Raw genomic sequence first — 20,736 nt, 5'->3', positions numbered from 1 at the left:
GTCATGTTCTGTAGGACTTCCTGCTCACTCACAATCTTCTTCTTCGTCCACGTCCGTCCAGTCAGATTCGTCGTCCTCAGATGGTAGATAGGCCTCAGGATGCTTCATCCAATCTGGACGCTTCTGTTCACAAAATACGTCGTCCAGGCTCAGAAGCTCTGGAAAATAGTCAAACAGCCAGTGGACACCATTTGATAAATTCAGCTGGTTTTCGGTAAAACTTTTAACTGCTGATGAGAGATTTTGGCCTGGTAGTGTCGCCGTAAGGATAGCCCACGGCGCCTGATGGCGATCTGCGCTTCGAGGCGGCAGTGTCTCGCCGTTTCAAGTTGAAAACATCCACATTTCAGGCTCTGTTGATCCAGGAAGTCGTCAGAGAACAGAGAACTTTCAGAAGAAGTCGGCATGAGGAGTTTATTCGGACATTCCATTGTTAACGGACATTTTGTAATGAAAGAACGTGCGGGCAGAGTCGCATGTCGGGCCGGACCCGACCGCGGGGGGTCGCGACAGGAAAAACACCTCCGTTGGAAACCTTAACGGGCAAGTTGGAACATGCCCAAGCTGTTAAACAATTTCTCAGATACTCACTTGTTGAAAGCCATCAAAAGCCGCCTGAATTTTACAAATGGTTTTCAACACGGAGGTGTTTTTCCTGTCGCAACGCATTTAGATTTGCCGAGTCGTCACGGAAATGACTCAGCGAATTTGCACGCACGTCTTTCATTAAAAAATGTCCTTAAACAGTGGAATGTCCGCATAAAGTCCTCATGCCGGCCTCTTCTGAATCTTCTCTGTTCTCTCACGACGTCCTGGATGTTTTCAGGTCGAAACAGGCCGATGACGGCGCCTGGAAGCGCTGCACAACGTCCCGCTCCGTGGGAAGTCCTTACACCGACAGAAACACCCCATAATCTCTCATCAGCCGTTAAACTTTTCACCGAAAACCAGCTTAATTTCTCAAATAGTGTCCACTCGGATATTCCTCACAGGTCCAGAAAAATTTTTGATAAAGCAACGCGCCGTCTCGAGCAGCGTGTGAAACAAAGGAATTCAGCCGAGAGGGCGGAACCACATCTCACTCAAGGCCTGCCCACAGGGAAATGACGTCACCGACACGCGTGAAAAAACTCACGCATGCGCACGAGGGTTCAAGCATGATTGGTGTAATCGCACGTCATTCAAATCCATATAGTTAAAAAATAAATAAATAAAAGGGTCGGTTTATTATCTAATAGACCTCGTAGAATGACAAACCAGGCATGAACATGAGAACTGAAAGAAAACATCACCAAGACAAAACTAAACTGGAACAGACTAAGAAACCAAGGTGGCTAAACAAAGTTACAAATTGAACAGAGACTGTGAAAACAAAACCTGACACTAGAGAACCACCTATAACAGAACAGCAAAAATAGGCAGATGATAACTAAATGAAGACCCATAAAAACACAAACTGATAGAACAAAACTAGAACGGAACTGAAACATGACTGGAGTATAAAAGTAACAAAGAAAGTAACAAACAAAAATAGAACACATGATGAAAATAAACCACTAATAAATCAAAGCGGGAAAAGAAGCTGCCGCAAAGAAAGGGGCAAAAAAGGGATCGAAGCCTGGAACAGGGCCGGTCATGACAGATTTGACTGTTTCATCAAAGGATCTGGGTAAAATGGAAACATAAAACAGAACTCATGTGGAGAATAGGGTGCATCAAACCCCACCAATTAAACAGTATTCTCATGGCTTTATAATAGAAATGTTCTACCCCTAGTGAAAACACACGGTGTAAAATATCTTGAAATTTGGATAAATTCCACATCGGCCATGAAAATCTGAAATAATGGCAATTTTCAAAACTTTGGAATAGGTGTTTTTCATTTTCCTAGACTTTTAAGTGTTTAATAGTGGTTATATCAGTCTTCTGCATTTTCACTTTGTTTCCCAGAAATCTATTATTCCCCAGAAGTATATTGTTTTTAGAAGTATTGCTCTAATGCAGTATATCAGGGGTGGCCAGGTTCGGTCCTCAAGAGCCACCTTCCTGACACTCTTAGTTGTCTCCCTGCTCCAACACACCTGAATCCAATGAAAGAGTCATTAGCAGACTTTTAATGAGCCTTTCATTGGATTCAGGTTTGTTAGAGCAGGGAGATAACTAAGAGTGTCAGGAAGGTGGCTCTCGAGGACTGAACTTGGCCACCCCTGCAGTATATGGTCATGTACTACATTATGCATTGACAGAGGATGACAAAATGGCATAGCATCTTAAAAAAGCAAGGAATACTTGTGAATCTGCTGCTATATTTGGTCTTGGAGCTGGAATAATGGAGAAGGATGAAGAAATTGCAGGCTGCCAACTAATGATAAAGTGATAAGATGTTACATGTTTAATCAATTTGAAGGATCACTGCAGGGTACAGCATCCAAGAGAACACAAAAGGACAATGCAAAGATTGTTTTGGACAAGATAATTGCATTTTATCTGAAAGCAAACATCCTTACCATTTCAGAAAAAAGATGGAGGAAAATTATAGAACTGGTTGAGAAAGCTGAAATTTGAGAAATACAAATAGACTACTGCTCATCTCCAGGTGTCCAGGCTAAGCTGAAAGATGTGGAAAATGACCTGCAAAAGACCTTTCCTCTGTGTACTAGAGATGCAGATCAAGTTAAGAAAAAAAAGAAGATATTAAATTTCTTCAGGCAATGGCAACTGAAGAGTTGTCATTTGTTGTTCATGATCAGGCACTAGCATCTCAGATCAAGCGAAAAGAATCGAGCACTAAAAAAAGTTAGCGAATGGATGAAGTTGCCATATTATCTTTCAATATCATTAACGTCATTATTGACTGTGCAGAAAGAGGGGTGAAGCTAATTGCTGACTTTACTGGTGCTGCTAAGTCACAAGAGCACTTTCAGAATGTCCTACAAGTAGTGGAAACAGATAGGGAGGAGAGACCAAACCTGTGGAAGAGGAAGCTAACTGAATAAACAGTTAGCTGTTTGTTCACATAAACACACATAAACGTGTGGACAAAATGACTTTCTGGATTTTTATGGTTACCCTTGACCAGTTTATTTTGGAAATAGACCATCAGATAAAAACTAGTAACTTTTCCTGAAAACTTAAAGTTGTGTTTTATTTACTTTTTAACTTTAAAAAAAAAATTTAAATTACTTTTTTCGTTTTTCTTGAGTTTATCATTTTCATTTTTTCAATCTCGATGTGGACCCTGTAAATATTTATCAAAATTCATTAAATTTTGACCAAATTATTTTTTTCATGAGGTACAACATTTTTATTATACTGCCATAAGAATGTAAAAGAATTTTAAAAATCAAGGGGGTCTTATCCACTGTAGACTACTGTCCAGAGACTGCTGGGCCTAGCTGTGAAAGAGAGCGAAAAGTGAAAAAAACTATGCTGAACTAAAAGATGTTTATACGGTGTTTCTTTAATCAAGGACCACGGAGTGTCCTAGAAGAGGGTGAAAGAAACGGTGAATTTCACGGTTATGGATAACCCGCTTTGGGTATGAGTTGTGTTTCCTACTGGTAACAATAATAAACAGTCCCTAGAGAATGTTTAGCTTATACGTGCGTAAAGGAGGAGTATGACATTTTTAAATCCTATTCAGTAGCCCAGTATTAGAGGTGCATTTAAACTGCGCTCACATGCATTTAGCCTGCGCTTGTGCTACAGCCCTGCACTTTGTTCACACAAGTCAGACATGAGAGGATTGCTCTTTGCTTCTCAAACTGTTAACATTTGCATATTCAACAGTTCAAAGAAGAGAACCCCTGATTAAATAGGACTTTACACTTAGTAAATCTTCAGGGATGAGGTGTGATATCACTGCAGCACTATTTTTTTATTTATTTATTTATTATTATTGTTTTTTTAGGCAAACGGGGGGATACGATTATTTTTGCCAGTTTATGTTTGTCAAAATCTATCACACTAGAGATAAAAACAAGATTAGAGATGGGACAGACACTTGGCTCTGGCTATGGGATATTACTTCTTAATTGCCATACATTATAAGTTAGTTGTTAATGTGTATTGTTCTCATATAAACTCTTGTTACAAGGAGTGTTTTCGATACTCAGCAATTTTCTGCTGGCAGGTGAAATTTAAAAAAAAAACTATATGAACATGTGGCCTTTTGCATCACGCTCAGCTTTTTCCGCAGGTGGTGTTTGTTTATCATGTTTAAAATATGTGTTAACTGCATTTTGTCTCTGTGACAGAAAACTCAAGGTAACTGGCTGGCGGATGTACTGTACCTTATTTATTTTATTTATTTATTTAACGTGCATCATGATGGGTCTTCTTGTTTCATTTGACTTCTTACAGGTGAAGCCTCTGCTGCAGGTAACCAGACAGGAGGAGGAGCTGCAAGCTAAAGATGAGGAGCTGGTAAAGGTGAAAGAAAAACAGCTCAAAGTTGAGAACGAGCTCATAGAGATGGAAAGGAAACATCAACAGGTGTGTATCCTCTGTAATGGTAATAAAAGAAGGTCAGAGTTAATTAATAAAGACTATACAAGCTTTTCCAGTAAAAATGTTAAATAAAAATATGATAAAATTTCATGAACACATTTTCATCTCAATCGTTTGTGTTAATGGCTTACTTGTCTGTTATAGTGTTGTATCATTCATAGGTCAAATAATTGATAATGCCCAGTCACCAATGGGCAGTTAAATAAAAAAATCCATTGGCTTTGGTTTGGTAAGGTGGAATTGATTTCATTCTGCCCAGCTCGTGGAAGAGAAGAACATTCTAGCAGAGCAGCTCCAGGCAGAGACGGAGCTGTTTGCTGAGGCTGAAGAGATGAGAGCCCGTCTGGCTTCTCGAAAGCAAGAGCTGGAGGAAATACTTCATGACCTTGAATCTAGGGTGGAAGAAGAGGAAGAGCGAAACCAGAGCTTGCAGAATGAGAAGAAAAAGATGCAGTCACACATCCAGGTGTTTACCTTTATAAGTACAAACCTCTTTTCTGTTTTTTATTTTGAAATGCAGTGAATTGTTGAAAGCTGACAGAAGAGGATCTCTGCAGGTTTTTGGTAAGGGCACTGTATTTGTCTGAACACTTTACAGGACCTGGAGGAGCAGCTAGATGAGGAGGAAGCTGCCAGACAGAAGCTGCAGCTGGATAAAGTGACCGCAGAGGCTAAGATCAAGAAGATGGAGGAGGACATCCTGCTACTGGAGGACCAGAACTCAAAGTTCACCAAGGTGAGAGAATCACCATGAGAAAGTAAGTCATTGACACCCCCCCCCCCCCCCCCCCCCAAAAAAAAAGATTAAGACGAGTGTGAGATCGACAGACTAATTGGTGCTGCGTCTGAAGTCCTCTGGATGCTGTACTGGACTGCATGATGGCACGTCTGACTGGATTCCCCAGTCAGGCATGTGGGTATTCTGACGATTTGTGGATTTCTGTGGATTGAGTGACAAAAATATCAATCACTGTGATTTTTGCAAATCCACTGATGCGTGGCGAATAGCATAGGAATTTGAAAAATGTGTGCCTATGGCCCCCATGACCTTTCTGTTCTAAGGCTGACTTCTAGCTGCTTTCATTTAATTTTGTTTGTGAAGTTTTGTGAATGTCACATAACATCCCATAATTCGAAGCACAGATTGTACCGCAAAGCACTCTTTGGATTTTTTGAAGTTGTCTTCAAAGCTGAAGCTTCGAGCTTCAGTTTTGAGGAGCTCTCAAATCTCCTCTATCAGTTAATAACGTTAGAGAACAAGGTAACTTTTGGTAATCCACTGTGTTAGCAGATGTCTGTGCTTTGAACTGTACTGCTAACCGACTAGCAGTGCCCTGATTCAGCATGCCAGGATTTAAACGATTGCAGCAACTACAAGAAAAAAGTTTGGTCAAATCTGCAGCAAAAATGCCGCATTGGCACCAAACCAAGCCTCGCTTCAAATGATCACCGAGACCGTAACTACTCATACCACCACCATCGCCGCTATGGAGACGGCCCTCACTGCTCACTCAGATGGAATCGCCGCTTTGGAGGAGGACGTGACCACGCTGAAATCACAACTGGATATTGCCAAGCAGGAGATGGAGAAACTTCAGCTGGCCATGGAGGACCTGATCTCACGCTCTAAAAGAAAGACCCTCCAGGTGATCGGTGTCCCGGAGGGAGCGGAGAGAGCCGACTCCCGGCTTTTCATGGCCACACTTCTAAAGAAAGTGACCGGGGATGCGCTGCAAGACCTGGACCTTGAGCTAGAATGCGCTGCAAGACCTGGACCTTGAGCTAGAACGCGTGCATCGCAGCCTGGCCCCAAAACCGCTTCAAGGATAACGGCCCATTGTTGTCCGCTTTCACAAATATATCCACAAAGAAAAGGTGTTGCAGTGGGCAGAGAAAAACCGCAGCGTCTCGTACTTGGGACAGCCCATCAGGATTTTCGAAGATTTCAGTAACACAGTCACCAAGAAGCGGGCCAGCTTCAACAAAGCTCTACAAAGATGGAATACGCTTTGGTATTATTTATCCAGTCCCTTTGCGGATCACCATGAACGGACAGACACGCATTTTTGACTCGGCTGAGGAAGCAGAACAATTCTATTTGGGACAACAGAAGTAAGTGGAAAATATGGACTCGGGTAAAAGTGATTGGTTCACTGAAAACTGAATGATCCTTATAAACACTTCTGCTATCTATATGAACATTTATTTCAGTCTCTTTGTTACAAGGAGCATGGTTGATTTTGTCTGTGTGTAACAATTTATTGGTAATTAAAGGAAGCAAACTAAACAGTGGGTAACCAGACGTTTGTCATTTTTCCTGCAAGCTTATTTGTTTTGTTTTTTTTTCGGGTGAGTTTAAGACAAGTTTAGTGTGCAGTCTATTTTTGATGGCAGTTATGCCAACAGTTCTAGTTCATATATGTGGGTTTTTTTGTCTTTGTCCTTTTTGTTGCCTTTTTATTGTTTTCTTTTCTGTATTTTTACAACTAATTTACTCTAATGCATACTGTTATAAGTTTGCTCTACTGGTTGCATGCCATTTGGACGATTGTCTATGGCATATTGTCACAAACTATACAATCTAACTGTAAATGACTATTTGATACCCGATGGATGGGCTGGGTTCCATTAGGTTTACAAACTGGAATGTGAGGGGACTTGGTGAACCTATTAAAAAAGCTAGAATCTTTTCACACCTTAAGCAGCTGACATCAGAAATTGTTTTTCTTCAGGAGACCCACATGCGTGTGTGTGACCACTCTAGACTGTGGAAACCTTGGGTTGGACAGGTGTTTGATTCAAGTTTTAATAGCTGTTCAAGACGCACAGCAATATTAACACACCTGAACAAATTTTGCCAGAGCCAAACAGCCGCTATATTATTGTGGTCGGCAAACTGCTTCGAATTCCAGTTATTTTGACCTGTGTATATGCTTCCAACTGGGACTGCTCTAGTTTTATTACAGCCTTATTCTCACTAATCCCTTGCCTGAATACACACCACTTAATCTTTGGGGGAGATCTGAATTTAGTAATTGACCCTATCCTTGATAAATCAAATTCGAAAACTACGACTCCATCAAAGATGGCAAGAGCTCTGATTACACTTATGTATCAAATAGGTTGTGTGGACGCTTGGCATCACAATCGCCCAACAAAAGTTTTCATTTTATTTGCACGTCTATCGGACTCATTCTCGGATTGACTATTATTTTTTAGATAAAATATTATTACCTGCAGTAAAATCCTGCGAATATTCTACAATAGTTATTTCAGATCACGCCCCTCTTCTGCCAGATGTACCTCTTATTCCCACAAGTGAAAATCCACCAATTTGGCATTTTAATACAGGATTATCCTGACACTTTTTGTAAATTTGTTTTTCTTTTTTTTACAACTTTGTTTATTGAACATTTTTAAATTGAACCCAACATATAGCACAAAACAGTTTAAACATTAATTCAGTTTACAAAAATTGCTACATGTCAAAACCCACCCACCCACCTCCCCCCTCTAAAGGCCAGACAGACACCCATCACAAAAAAAACTACGATTCTAATCATCCTCCAAAACGTATACAATATTCATTGAGTCGATATATTGTAAAAAAGGATCCCAGGTGTTATGGAACGTTTTAACAGAGCCATTAATTGAAAACCTCAGCTTCTCTAATTTAAGGTTGTAAAGTACTTCACGAACCCAGCGGACATGTGAAGAGGCATGGGGCAATTTCCAATTCAGCAGAATCAGCCTCCGGGCCAGAAGCGTAGTGAACTCCAGGGCGCTTTTAAGTGCTTTTGGCAGGCCCGAAATAGGGGGAATACCAAAGATTGCAGAAATGGAGTTGAGGGTAATAGTGCAGTGATAGGCCCTACTCAGCACATCAAAAACGTATGTCCAAAATGGTCCCAGCTTGGAATATAGCCAAAACATATGTGTGTGATTTGCTGATGTCATGTTGCATTGTTAGTTTCTGAGAAGATTTCTCTCTTTATTCAAACTAATAAATCTGAATTCATCTCCCCCTCCCTTTTATGGGAAACTTTTAAAGCAGTAAAACATGGTGAGATTATTTCCTATTGTGCCAGGTTAAACAAGCAGGGAAGACAAAGACAGCAAGAATTACTAGAAGGGATTCGGCTAATTGATAACCACACGTCTCCTAATTCCTTGCTTCAAACGGAGAGATTAAAGCTCCAAACTGAATTTGAATCATTACCACCAACGAAGCAGAGCTATTTTTAAGGCGCACAAGGAGCATGTACTATGAACACGGCGATAGGGCCAGTCGGCTCTTGCCACTGACAATCAAACGACACCACTCATCTCGATTTATTACAGAAATTTGTAAAGACTCGTGTACCAAAGTTACAGATCAGTTTGGGATAAATAGGGCTTTTACCCAATATTACTCCAACCTTTATAAGTCTAAAGCCCCATTAGATAAAACCCAAATGAATGCATTTCTGGATAACCTGAACTTACAAAAAATTTCAGAATACAATTAAAGAGAACCTTGACTCTCCTCTTAATTTAGCTGAAGTAACAACTAGTCTTAAATGAATAGGATGGCAAGGCACCGGGTCTGGATGGCTTTTTGGCAGATTTTTTTAAAGAAGTTTTCTGATCAACTAGCTCCCCCTAATGTTGGATATGCTTAATGATTCACTGAAATGTGGGATCCTCCCCCCAACTTTAACCCAAGCCTCAATATCATTTATTCCCAAACCCAATAAAAACCTGGAAGAATGTAGTAATTGGAGACCAATCAGCCTGCTCAACGCTAATGTGAAGTTGGTAGCTAGTTGCTGGTTGGTAGCTGGTTCTGGTCGGCTGTCTGGACCCCTGCCTGCCAAATACAATCTTTAGCAATCAAACTGGTTTTATAAGAGGCAGGCAACTATCCTCGAATATTCATCGGCTACCCAGTATTATCCTTTCAGAGTCTCGTACACATGAGGCTGAAATGGTAGTTACAATGGATACAGAAAAGGCTTTCGATCGGGTGGAGTGGGGATATTTATTCTCAATTCTTAAAAGATTTGGTTTTGGTCCAAATTTTATATCATGGATTCAACTGTTATACAATGCACCCACTGCTAGTGTGATCACCAACTCTGCCCGGTCGGAATACTTCCCCTTAGCACGCGGCTGCTGATGAGGCCGCTCCTTGTCGCCATTATTTGCTATTGCAATTGAACCCCTGTCCATGGCCATTAAAAGCTCTTCACTTATCACTGGTATCTGTCGAAATGGAATTGAACACAGGGTGTCGCTTTATGCTGATGACTTTCTTCTTTACATATCAAACCCTATCATTAGTATAAATCATATCCTCGAAATACTAAAAACGTTTGGCTCTTTTTCAGGTTATAAACTAAACTTTAATAAGAGTGAATGTTTTCCTGTGAATGATGCTGCAAAACAGATCCCAGGTCAAACATTACCCTTTCGACCAGCTCTTTCCACTTTCCGCTATCTAGGTATCAGTATTTCGCATGATCTCACCTCACTTTGCAAAAATAACATCATGAAAACAGTCAAAGAAGTGAAATCAGATCTCCAACGTTGGAATGCTCTCCCCTGTCTCTACTAGGCAGAATCAACACAATAAAAATGAATGTGGTCCCGAGAATCTTATTCCTTTTTCAATGTTTGCCAGTATTTCTCCAAAAATCCTTTTTTAAAGAACTAGATAGGAACATTTCAACTTTTATTTGGGCTGGTAAGATTCCAAGGGTAAAATATTCAACCTTACAAAGAGCTAAAAATGATGGAGGCCTCGCACTACAAAATTTGACATATTATTGGGCAGCCAATATCCAAAAAATTTACATGTGGTATAACTCCCCTAAAACAGACTGGTGTCAAATGGAGGCTCGTTCATGTAGCTCTGTCTCTCTAGCAACCTTGGTCTGTGCCCCGCTAAACTCATATCCTACAAATTATACTTCAAACCCAATTGTTCTATCTACAGTAAAGATTTGGAAACATTTTCAACGCCAGTTTAAAATTTCTTCTGCATCCACGCTAATGCCCATTTGTGTGTTGTGTGGGCCGCTGAAGAGGAGGTACTGCTGGCCCACCATTCAGAGGGTGCCCTGCCTGGAGTGCGGGCTTCAGGCAGGAGAGGGCGCTGCCGCCTCACAGGACAGCCGAGAGTGACAGCTGTCACTCATTAACTCCTGATAGCTGTCACCAATCATCAACCCATCAACCACTCCATATAAGGTGGAAGACATCTCCACCCCGCTGCCGAGATATCGTTTGCCTTTGGAGGTATATTCTCAGCTGTATTCAGTAGGTGCTACTGTACTCGTTATTGTGTTCCTGTTTTGGAGGTGGAGGTGTCTTACCCACCATTAAGGAACTGTTGCTGCTTGTATTTGCTGGGTGTACACACACCCACACATAACTGTTTCTGCTTCCTGCCAGCAGTACCAGATCCGACAGCCGGAGACGGTGGCCACCTGGGGACTTGGAACTTGGCGGCTCCAGTATTCTCCGGGTTCGGTGGCAGTGGAAATCGTGTGGAATCTGGCTTTTCTCTGGACGGACGTCTTCTATCCTCGAGCCTGCCCACACGTCACCTTAGTACATTTGACTCCGTCCAAATTCTGTATTTGTCTGTATTTCGTTGTGCACGCTTCACAACAGTAAAGTGTTGTATTTTTGGCTCATCTATTGTCTGTTCATTTACGCCCCCTGTTGTGGCTCCGTGTCATAACACTTTCACAACAGGATATCTCGGCAGACGTCATGGATCCCGAGGGGCATCAGCCATCTGTTGGACAGCCAATGGAAGAGCAGGGTGCACAGGCGTCTGCAGGGGGCGTGATCGGTGAGTTGCAGCAAATCCTCGCCGCCTTTACTGCTCGGTTGGATTTAATGACCGAGCAAAATGTCATCCTCAACCGTAGGATGGAGGCTCTCACCGCGCAGGTGGAAGCGCGCGCTCAGGGCGCGGCTGCAGCTTCTCCTCCTGTTGACCCGGTGCCGAATATAAACATTCCACTGGTCGTCCAACGAACCCCCCCACCATCCCCTGAAGCTTACATAAGTCCCCCGGAGCCGTACGGAGGTTGTGTAGAGACCTGCGCTGACTTTTTAATGCAGTGTTCGCTCGTCTTTGCACAGCGTCCCGTAATGTACGCATCAGACGCCAGTAGGGTGGCTTATGTCATTATATTGCTTCGTGGTGAGGCATGCGCTTGGGCTACAGCGCTTTGGGAGCAGAATTCACGGCTCCTTACTACTTACACTGGGTTTGTGAGGGAGTTCAGAACAGTTTTTGATCACCCTAACAAAGGCGAAACCGCTTCGACAGTGCTGCTGTCTATGAGACAGGGGCGTCGGAGCGCAGCTGAGTATGCAGTCGACTTCCGCATTGCGGCTGCGAGGTCCGGCTGGAATACGGCTGCGCTCCGCACCGCCTTCATAAACGGACTGTCGTCGGTCCTGAAGGAGCACCTGGTGGCTAAGGATGAGCCGCGGGATTTGGATGGTCTAATTGATCTAGTTATATGTTTGGACAATCGATTAGCAGAACGCCGTCGGGAGCGAGACGAAGGACATGGCCGGGCACGCGCCGTCCCTCTCCCTTCCGGTTCCGACAAGGTTCCGCCCTCCCCACGCTCCACAGCCTCTGCGCTCCGTGTGGCAACAGCTCCCCCTGCTGACGATGGTATGGACACGAGCAGGGCCAGATTAAGATAATCTTACAGACAGAGGAGAATGGCCCGCGGGGAGTGCTTTTTCTGCGGCTCAAATGAGCATCAGCAGAAAGACTGCCCCAAACGGTTAAACACAAACGCCCACCCTTAGAGACTTGGTTAAGGGTGCGTCCAGACATTCACGTGGGACGTACACGTATTTCCACACGTCTCCCAGTCACAATCCTGAGCGGGGATTTAACCCTTCAAGCCCCAGCACTGGTGGACACGGGGTCTGAAGGGAATCTGCTGGACAGCAGATGGGCAAGGGAGGTAGGGCTCCCTCTGGTGGCGCTTCCTTCACCTTTGAAGGTACAGGCACTAGATGGCACCCTTCTCCCTTTAATCACACACAAGACACAACCAGTAGTTCTGGTGGTGTCTGGGAATCATCGGGAAGAGATAGAGTTTTATGTGACTCCTTCTACTTCCTGCGTGATTTTGGGCTTCCCGTGGATGGTAAAACACAATCCCCGGATTGATTGGCCGTCTGGGGTTGTGGCTCAGTGGAGCAAAACCTGCCACCGTGAGTGTTTAGGATCCTCGGTTCCTCCCGGTTTAAGTGCTAATGAGGAGGTTATAGTTCCCCCCAATCTGACGGCGGTGCCGGTTGAGTACCACGATCTTGCTGACGTTTTCAGCAAAGATCTGGCTCTCACCCTTCCCCCCCACCGTCCGTACGATTGTGCCATTGATTTGATTCTGGGCATTGAGTACCCGTCCAGCAGGCTGTACAACCTCTCACGTCCAGAACGCGAATCAATGGAGACCTACATCCGGAACTCATTAGCTGCCGGGCTGATCCGGAACTCCACCTCCCCGGTTTCTTTTTTGTGGGCAAGAAAGACGGCGGACTCCGTCCATGCATTGATTACAGAGGGCTGAACGAGATCACGGTTCGCAACCGATACCCGTTACCTCTGTTGGATTCAGTGTTCACGCCCTTGCATGGAGCCCAAATTTTCACAAAACTTGATCTTAGGAATGCGTACCACCTGGTTCGGATCCGGAAGGGAGACGAATGGAAGACGGCATTTAACACCCCGTTAGGTCACTTTGAGTACCTGGTCATGCCGTTCGGCCTCACTAACGCCCCCGAGAACGTTCCAAGCATTGGTTAATGACGTCTTGCGGGACTTTCTGCATCGATTTGTCTTCGTATATCTGGACGATATACTCATCTTCTCCCCGGACCCTGAGACTCATGTCCAGCATGTACGTCAGGTCCTGCAGCGGTTGTTGGAGAACCGTTTGTTTGTGAAGGGCGAGAAGTGCGAGTTCCACCGTACTTCTTTGTCCTTCCTGGGGTTTATTATCTCCTCCAACTCCGTTGCCCCTGATCCGGCCAAGGTTGCAGCGGTGAGAGACTGGCCCCAACCGACAAGCCGTAGGAAACTACAACAGTTCCTCGGTTTTGCAAATTTTTACCGGAGGTTCATTAAGGGCTACAGTCAGGTAGTTAGCCCCCTGACAGCCCTGACCTCCCCAAAAGTCCCCTTCACCTGGTCGGATCGGTGCGAAGCCGCATTTAGGGAGTTGAAACGTCGGTTCTCGACTGCACCAGAACTGGTGCAGTCGAGAACCGACGTTCCTTGCCGCCAGGATCCTTCCCGATCCTTGCCGCCAGTTTGTGGCTGAAGTGGACGCCTCTGACTCAGGGATAGGAGCCGTGCTGACCCAGAGCGGGGAGTCCGACAAGGTCCTCCACCCTTGTGCCTATTTTTCTCGCAGGTTGACCCCGGCAGAGCGGAACTATGACGTGGGCAATCGGGAACTTCTTGCGGTGAAGGAGGCGCTTGAGGAGTGGAGACACCTGTTGGAGGGAGCTTCGGGCCGTTCACGGTTTTCACGGACCATCGGAACCTGGAGTATATCAGGACCGGCAAGCGGCTGAACCCCAGGCAAGCCCGCTGGTCACTGTTCTTCAGGCGTTTTGACTTCCGGATCACCCCGGGACCAAGAATCAGAGGTCGGACGCCTTGTCCCAGGTACACGAAGATGAAGTCAAGACAGAGCTGTCGGATCCACCGGAATCCATCATACCCGAGTCCACTATCGAGTCCACTATCGTGGCCACCCTCACCTGGGACGTGGAGAAGACCGTCCGGGAGGCCCTGGCACGAAGCCCGGACCCAGGCACAGGTCCGAAGAACCGCTTATACGTCCCACCAGAGTCCCCTGGAAGCCGACGTCCGGGAGTATATCCAGGCCTGCACCACCTGCGCCAGGGGCAAGGCCGACCATTCGCAGGCCCAAGGTCTGTTGCAACCGCCCCTGGTCCCACATCGGCCTGGATTTTGTCACGGGCCTCCCGCCGTCCCAGGGCATGACGACCATCTTCACGGTAGTGGACCGTTTCTCCAAGGCGGCCCACTTCGTGGCCCTCCCGAAGCTCCCGACGGCCCAGGAGACTGCAAACCTCCTGGTTCACCACGTCGTGCATCTGCATGGGATACCAACAGACATTGTCTCGGATCGTGGTCCTCAGTTCTCCTCCCAGGTCTGGAGGAGCTTCTGCAGAGAACTGGGGGCCACCATGAGCCTCTCGTCCGGGTATCACCCACAGACGAACGGACAGGCAGAGCGGGCCAACCAGGAACTGGAACAGGTCCTCCGCTGTGTTACATCTGCGCACCCAACGGCCTGGAGCAACCACCTGGCCTGGATTGAGTATGCACATAACAGCCAGGTGTCCTCTGCCACCGGCCTCTCACTGTTTGAGGTGTGTTTGGGGTACCAGCCCCCATTGTTTCCCATGGTGGAGGGAGAGGTCGGTGTGCCCTCGGTCCAGGCCCACCTACGCAGATGCCGTCGGGTGTGGCGTTCCGCCCGTTCTGCCTTGTTGAAGGCCCGGACAAGGGCTAAGGCCCATGCAGACCGCCGGCGTTCCCCAGCCCCTGCATACCAGCCCGGGCAGGAGGTGTGGTTATCCACGAAGGACATCCCTCTCCAAGTGGACTCCCCGAAACTGAAGGACAGGTACATTGGCCCCTTCACAATCCTCAAAGTCCTCAGTCCGGCCTCAGTGAAGCTTCGGCTCCCAGCTTCACTGCGGATCCACCCCGTGTTTCATGTTCCCAGGATCAAACCGCACCACACCTCACCCCTCTGTGCTCCCGGACCGGCGCCGCCTCCTGCCCGGATCATCGACGGGGAGCCCGCGTGGACAGTTCGCCGGCTCCTGGACGTCCGTCCTATGGGCCGGGGGTTCCAGTATTTGGTGGACTGGGAGGGGTACGGACCCGAAGAACGCTCCTGGGTGAAGAGGAGCTTCATCCTGGACCCGGCCCTCCTGGCCTACTTCTACAACCGACACCCTGACAAGCCTGGTCGGGCGCCAGGAGGCGCCCGTTGGGGGGGGGGTCCTGTTGTGTGGGCCGCTGAAAAGGAGGTATTGCTGGCCCACCATTCAGAGGGCGCCCTGCCTGGAGTGCGGGCTTCAGGCACGAGAGGGCGCTGCCGCCTCACAGGACAGCCGAGAGTGACAGCTGTCACTCATTAACTCCTGACAGCTGTCACCAATCTTCAACCCATCAACCACTCCATATAAGCTGGAAGACATCTCCACCCCGCTGCCGAGATATCGTTTGCCTTTGGAGGTATATTCTCAGCCGTATTCAGTAGGTGCTACTGTACTCGTTATTGTGTTCCTGTTTTGGAGGTGGAGGTGTCTTACCCACCATTAAGGAACTGTCGCTGCTTGTATTTGCTGGGTGTACACACACCCACACATAACTGTTTCTGCTTCCTGCCAGCAGTACCAGATCCGACAGCCGGAGACGGTGGCCACCTGGGGACTCGGAACTTGGCGGCTCCAGTATTCTCCGGGTTCGGTGGCAGTGGAAATCGTGTGGAATCCGGCTCTTCTCTGGACGGACGTCTTCTATCCTCGAGCCTGCCCACACGTCACCTTAGTACATTTGACTCTGTCCAAATTCTGTATTTGTCTGTATTTCGTTGTGCACGCTTCACAACAGTAAAGTGTTGTATTTTTGGCTCATCTATTGTCCGTTCATTTACGCCCCCTGTTGTGGGTCCGTGTCATTACACTTTCACAACATTGTGACAACCATTTATTTACACCCTCCACTGTTGACCTAGTTTTTTCATTGTGGAAGGATAAGGGCTTAGTTTTCTTTAAACAACTCTTTGTTGATAAACTCTATTTCTTTTGATACTTTTAGAACTAAACTTGACCTCCCACAATCTCATTTGTTTAGATATTTTCAGACCCACAATTTCGCTCACCATAATTTCCCCTACTTTCCCCATGAACCACCTGACTCCCTCATAGATACAATCCTATCTTATCCTGCGTTACGCGGAATTATTTCAGCTGTAGTTAAGCTGACCACATCTCCATCTCTTTTAACAGTTAGAAACACCCGGTAATCAGAACTCAGTGTTACTTTTTCAAATGACTGGTGGCAGAAGGCCCTGGAAAGAGTCGATACCAGCTAGTCGGTGCTAGTCTGACACTGATACAGTTTAAGATTTTGCACAGGACACATTTGACCAAAGTTAGACTTAACAAACTATTTAATTCCGGTGTGTGACAGATGCTCCCTTTCACCTGCCAATCTTGTGCACTTGTTCTTCTGTGTAAGTGTTATGATTCTGACCCGAAAACCAGGCTTGGACCCCAAAGCAGGGAGACTGAATGAGAAAACAATTGGATTTAATGAACCAGGAAGGTGTCACAGCACAAATGTTGCATAAATAGTGAATACAGTCTTAGAGGTAGGCAGAATGGAAACCTGGCCCGCGTTGTGGTGGACTCAGGTGGTCGCAGCCCACGTAGCACTGGAGTACAGGTGTCAGTCCAAGATGGGGAGCTGAGTGGTCCTTGGTCCAGGTGGCCCCCTGGGGAGCTGATGGAGGATGAGGTCACTGTGGAGGAAGACAAGGCAATGAGAGGGCTGCTACAATCACTCAAACCAGAACTACAGATGACTAGAGATGTGTGGAATGCAGAAAACAGCGAATCAAAGAACACTGCGGCGGAACGCAGACAGACAGGCTCAATACGGAAATTGAGAGGTCAGGTACCAGGTTGTGAACACTGAGTCTCTGGCGCTGATGAGCTGAAGAACCAGGGCTTGTATGGAGGCATGTAGATTGCAAGCAGGTGTGCTCATCAGCTCCACAAGGGATGCCACCGGGTGGGGGGTGGGGGGGGGGGGGGGGGGGGGGGGGCACCAGGACGACACACAACAGTAAGACTCGGTCCATTCTGGTCCTCTTTTTATAATACCTCATCTAAAGCTCTCAATAGACCTGTGGTTCCCAGCCCTTTAATCTCTGTTTTTGGTGTACCTGAGGACTTTGCCTGTTTCTCTGCCAGGGAAAGGAATGTTATTGCTTTATCCTCTCTTGTGGCTCGCAGATGAATCTTACTTCACTGGAAGGACCAAAAAACCCCATCTTCTAAATCTTGGTTGAAAGATCTGCTGTCCTTCATTCATTTAGATAAAATTAAGTTCAGTATTAGAGGCTGCTCTCTAACATGTCATCTCTGGAGGACTAATATATATTTGGCTGTTTTATGGGACAAGACTGTAGCAGAACATATGGACCAACTTGTAACACACTGTAATCCCTTGTTTTAAACATTAATATATAGCATATTATGTTATTAGATTGTTTGTTGTATTTTTTATTGGTTTTACTTTTTATTTTATTTTTGTTACTCATTTTTGATTCCCATTGTCTGTTAATTTTAATTTATCTGTGTGTGTGTGTGTGTGTTTGTGGGTGGGGGGGGGGATTGTTTGAGATGTTATGTTTGGGGGGAAAAACTGAATTGGAATGTCCTTGGAGAATGAATGAAGTGCTGAAAATTCAATAAAAACATAATGAAAACAAATAATGCCTCACATTCACCCCAATGTGAGGGTGCTGCCATACAAGGTGCTCACTACACACTGGGAGCAACTAGGGGATTAAGGACCTTTCCCAAGGGCCCTTAGTGATTTTCTGGTCAGGTTGGGATTTGAACTGAGGATCCTCTGGTCTCAAGCCCAAGGCTTTAACCACAAGACCATCACCTCCCATCATCAGTGTCACCCAGTGTGTTAAGTGCCTGGACACACTCCCATACCAAAGCTGATGAGTAGAGTGGCCCTTTAACGGCTCTTATACACACCTGACTATCTGAGTGAATAAAAAGTCTTTTACTCCTAAAATTGAGATTAATCAGGAGCTCCACACACTGAATGCACTGAATATTGTGCAATATTGTTCGTTAATTGTTGTCCAAGCAATGACCCCCCCCCCCCCAGCCAAGGCCTCCTGCCCATTTGAATTCTGTGCTGTTGTCTCATGCATCGTGCACAGTAAAACGACTTCATCCTTGTTTCAGTTATTTGTTTATTTAGTCTGCATGCGCAGTTGCTTCCTTGCTCATAGTTTTACACCTCCACAGTTGTAGGTGTCAGTCTTTGATTTTAAATTGCATTTTGACTTTAATCAACAGGAGAAAAAGCTCCTGGAGGACAGGATCAATGAGATGAGCTCCCAGCTGACCGAGGAGGAGGAGAAGGCAAAGACCCTTGGGAAAGTTAAGAACAAGCAGGAGATGATGATGGTTGACCTGGAGGGTGAGAGTCTATCATCAAGCTACTTTAAGTTGATGTTTTGTGGACACAGTTCAGACTAGAAGGACATTGAGTACATCTGGCAAGGTGCAAAATTTAAATTAAGTTCCCTAGTGTTAGACTAGTGATACCAACAGTCCAGTGAACACAATGACTGACATGGCCACTGTAGCAAATGGAAAATCAACTTGAACAAAGAGTACAGAATTGACATCCTTGGCTGGAAAGCTGGTTGGGGTTCAGTCACATAATCATTTTTTGTCTTTTGTAAATTTAAAGGAAAAGAAAACTCTCTGACAAAATACAGTGGGAAGATGGACTGTGGTATAAACTAACGATTGATGAGTATAAATGAAATTCTAATCCGATTGGTTAATCGTGTGAGATTTCAGACCATATAATATCGGGGTAACGGTGGCAAAATATTCAACCGTTTCACATTTAGATGTATTACTCCACGGCCTGTTCTGACGAGTTGTCATTCCTGTCGACAGGCCAGCTCTCTGCACAACTCGATGACCGAATTACCTACAGAAAAATAAACCGTGCAAATGATGGAATTGGATTAGAATGGGAATAACCCCCTTGTGTCTGATGATTTGCAGACGTTCATGGTGTTATACGGTCGCAAATATCTGTTTAACTGGCTCCAGTAACGTGTCGGCAATAAAACTCCTTTTTCCAAAACAAAAAAAAAGCTCAATTTGCGACTGTATAACTAGCATGAAGGTCCGCAAATCATCAGACACAACAGGGTTATTCCCTAAATAAGGAGCCCTTACAACTGAAATATCCACCTCCAAAAGTCAGAATTCATGCATTATTGATGATTTCACAAATGCCGCCATTGACACAATTTTTTTTTTTTGAACTTTTTATTTAGCCGTTTAAAACATTGAACAGAACAATTCTTGACATCTCATTTCCCTTAAAATAAGAGGGTACACTCCATACATATATGATTTAGGGGTATAGTGAATAGAGTCTATACATGGTGCCTAAGGTAAACTTTTCACAATCTAATGGGGAGGTAATATTTTGTTACAATTCTCGTCAAACCTCCACGTATCTCGAGATGCATGTCCATTTTTGTTCAAAGATGTCCATAGATAGCTGGAGATTTGCAGTCAGCCGCTCCATTATGTACACATTTTTCAGTTTCTGTTTCCATTGTTCTATAGTTGGCGGTTTTACCTCTTTCCAATTTACCGTAATCATTTTCTTTGCTATCAGCAAGAGGATCCTCAATATGTATCGCTGATTAGTATTATATAGGTCTCTAGGAATAACTCCCAGTAGGAACAACATAGGTTCTGGGGTAATATTTATTCCTAGAATAGTGTCTATCTCTTTTTTAATGTTGTCCCAATATTCCTTTATTACCGGACAATCCCAAAAAATATGTGTTGTATCTCCTATATTTCCACAGTTCCTCCAACAGAGTGCTGTGGTAGGTTTCTTTGCAAATGAAGAGGTGATAAGAGGGGTATAAAAATATCTAGTTTTCGCTTTCCAGTCGAATTCCTTCCACAATTGGCTGTTAATTCCCTTATGGCAACCTATACATATATCATTCCATGTGGAATCTTCAATTATTATATTCATTTCCATCTCCCATTTTTCTTTGATATAGTTTGTGTTTTGTAGAGTGTCTGTTTTCAACCTTTTGTATATATTAGATATGTGTCTTTTTGTTGGAAAGTGTTTTTCCACAATGCTGATAAAATACTCCTCCATCTCATTTGGGCCTTCACTAATCATTTCCTTTTCTTTGTGGCTTGTAATATAATGCCTAATCTGAAGATATCTATAGAAGTCATTCGACGGAAGGTCAAATTGTTCTCGAAGTTGGGAGAAGGATTTGAGTTCTGTTTCTGTAAAAAGTTGGTTAATTATATGGAGGCCTTTTTCTGCCCATC

General features: G+C 45.0%; 1 protein-coding gene across 5 annotated transcripts in view; it reads left to right on the top strand.

Moving 5' to 3' along the window:
• The window catches only part of myh10 (myosin, heavy chain 10, non-muscle), a 149,077-nt gene that overhangs the window by 79,412 nt on the left and 48,929 nt on the right, over nucleotides 1–20,736 (top strand). For all 5 annotated transcript variants that reach the window (XM_034187661.1, XM_034187659.1, XM_034187660.1 and 2 more), the window contains 4 exons: nucleotides 4,363–4,494; nucleotides 4,769–4,975; nucleotides 5,108–5,245; nucleotides 18,697–18,820. In XM_034187661.1, the coding sequence (XP_034043552.1) occupies nucleotides 4,363–4,494; nucleotides 4,769–4,975; nucleotides 5,108–5,245; nucleotides 18,697–18,820 (601 nt within the window). The remainder of the gene's footprint in view (nucleotides 1–4,362; nucleotides 4,495–4,768; nucleotides 4,976–5,107; nucleotides 5,246–18,696; nucleotides 18,821–20,736) is intronic.

Source organism: Thalassophryne amazonica, chromosome 15 (assembly GCF_902500255.1).
Source record: "Thalassophryne amazonica chromosome 15, fThaAma1.1, whole genome shotgun sequence".
Lineage (NCBI taxonomy): Eukaryota > Metazoa > Chordata > Actinopteri > Batrachoidiformes > Batrachoididae > Thalassophryne > Thalassophryne amazonica.
The sequence above is the reverse complement of the archived record's forward strand: the minus strand, read 5'-3'. Positions and strand labels throughout refer to the sequence as shown.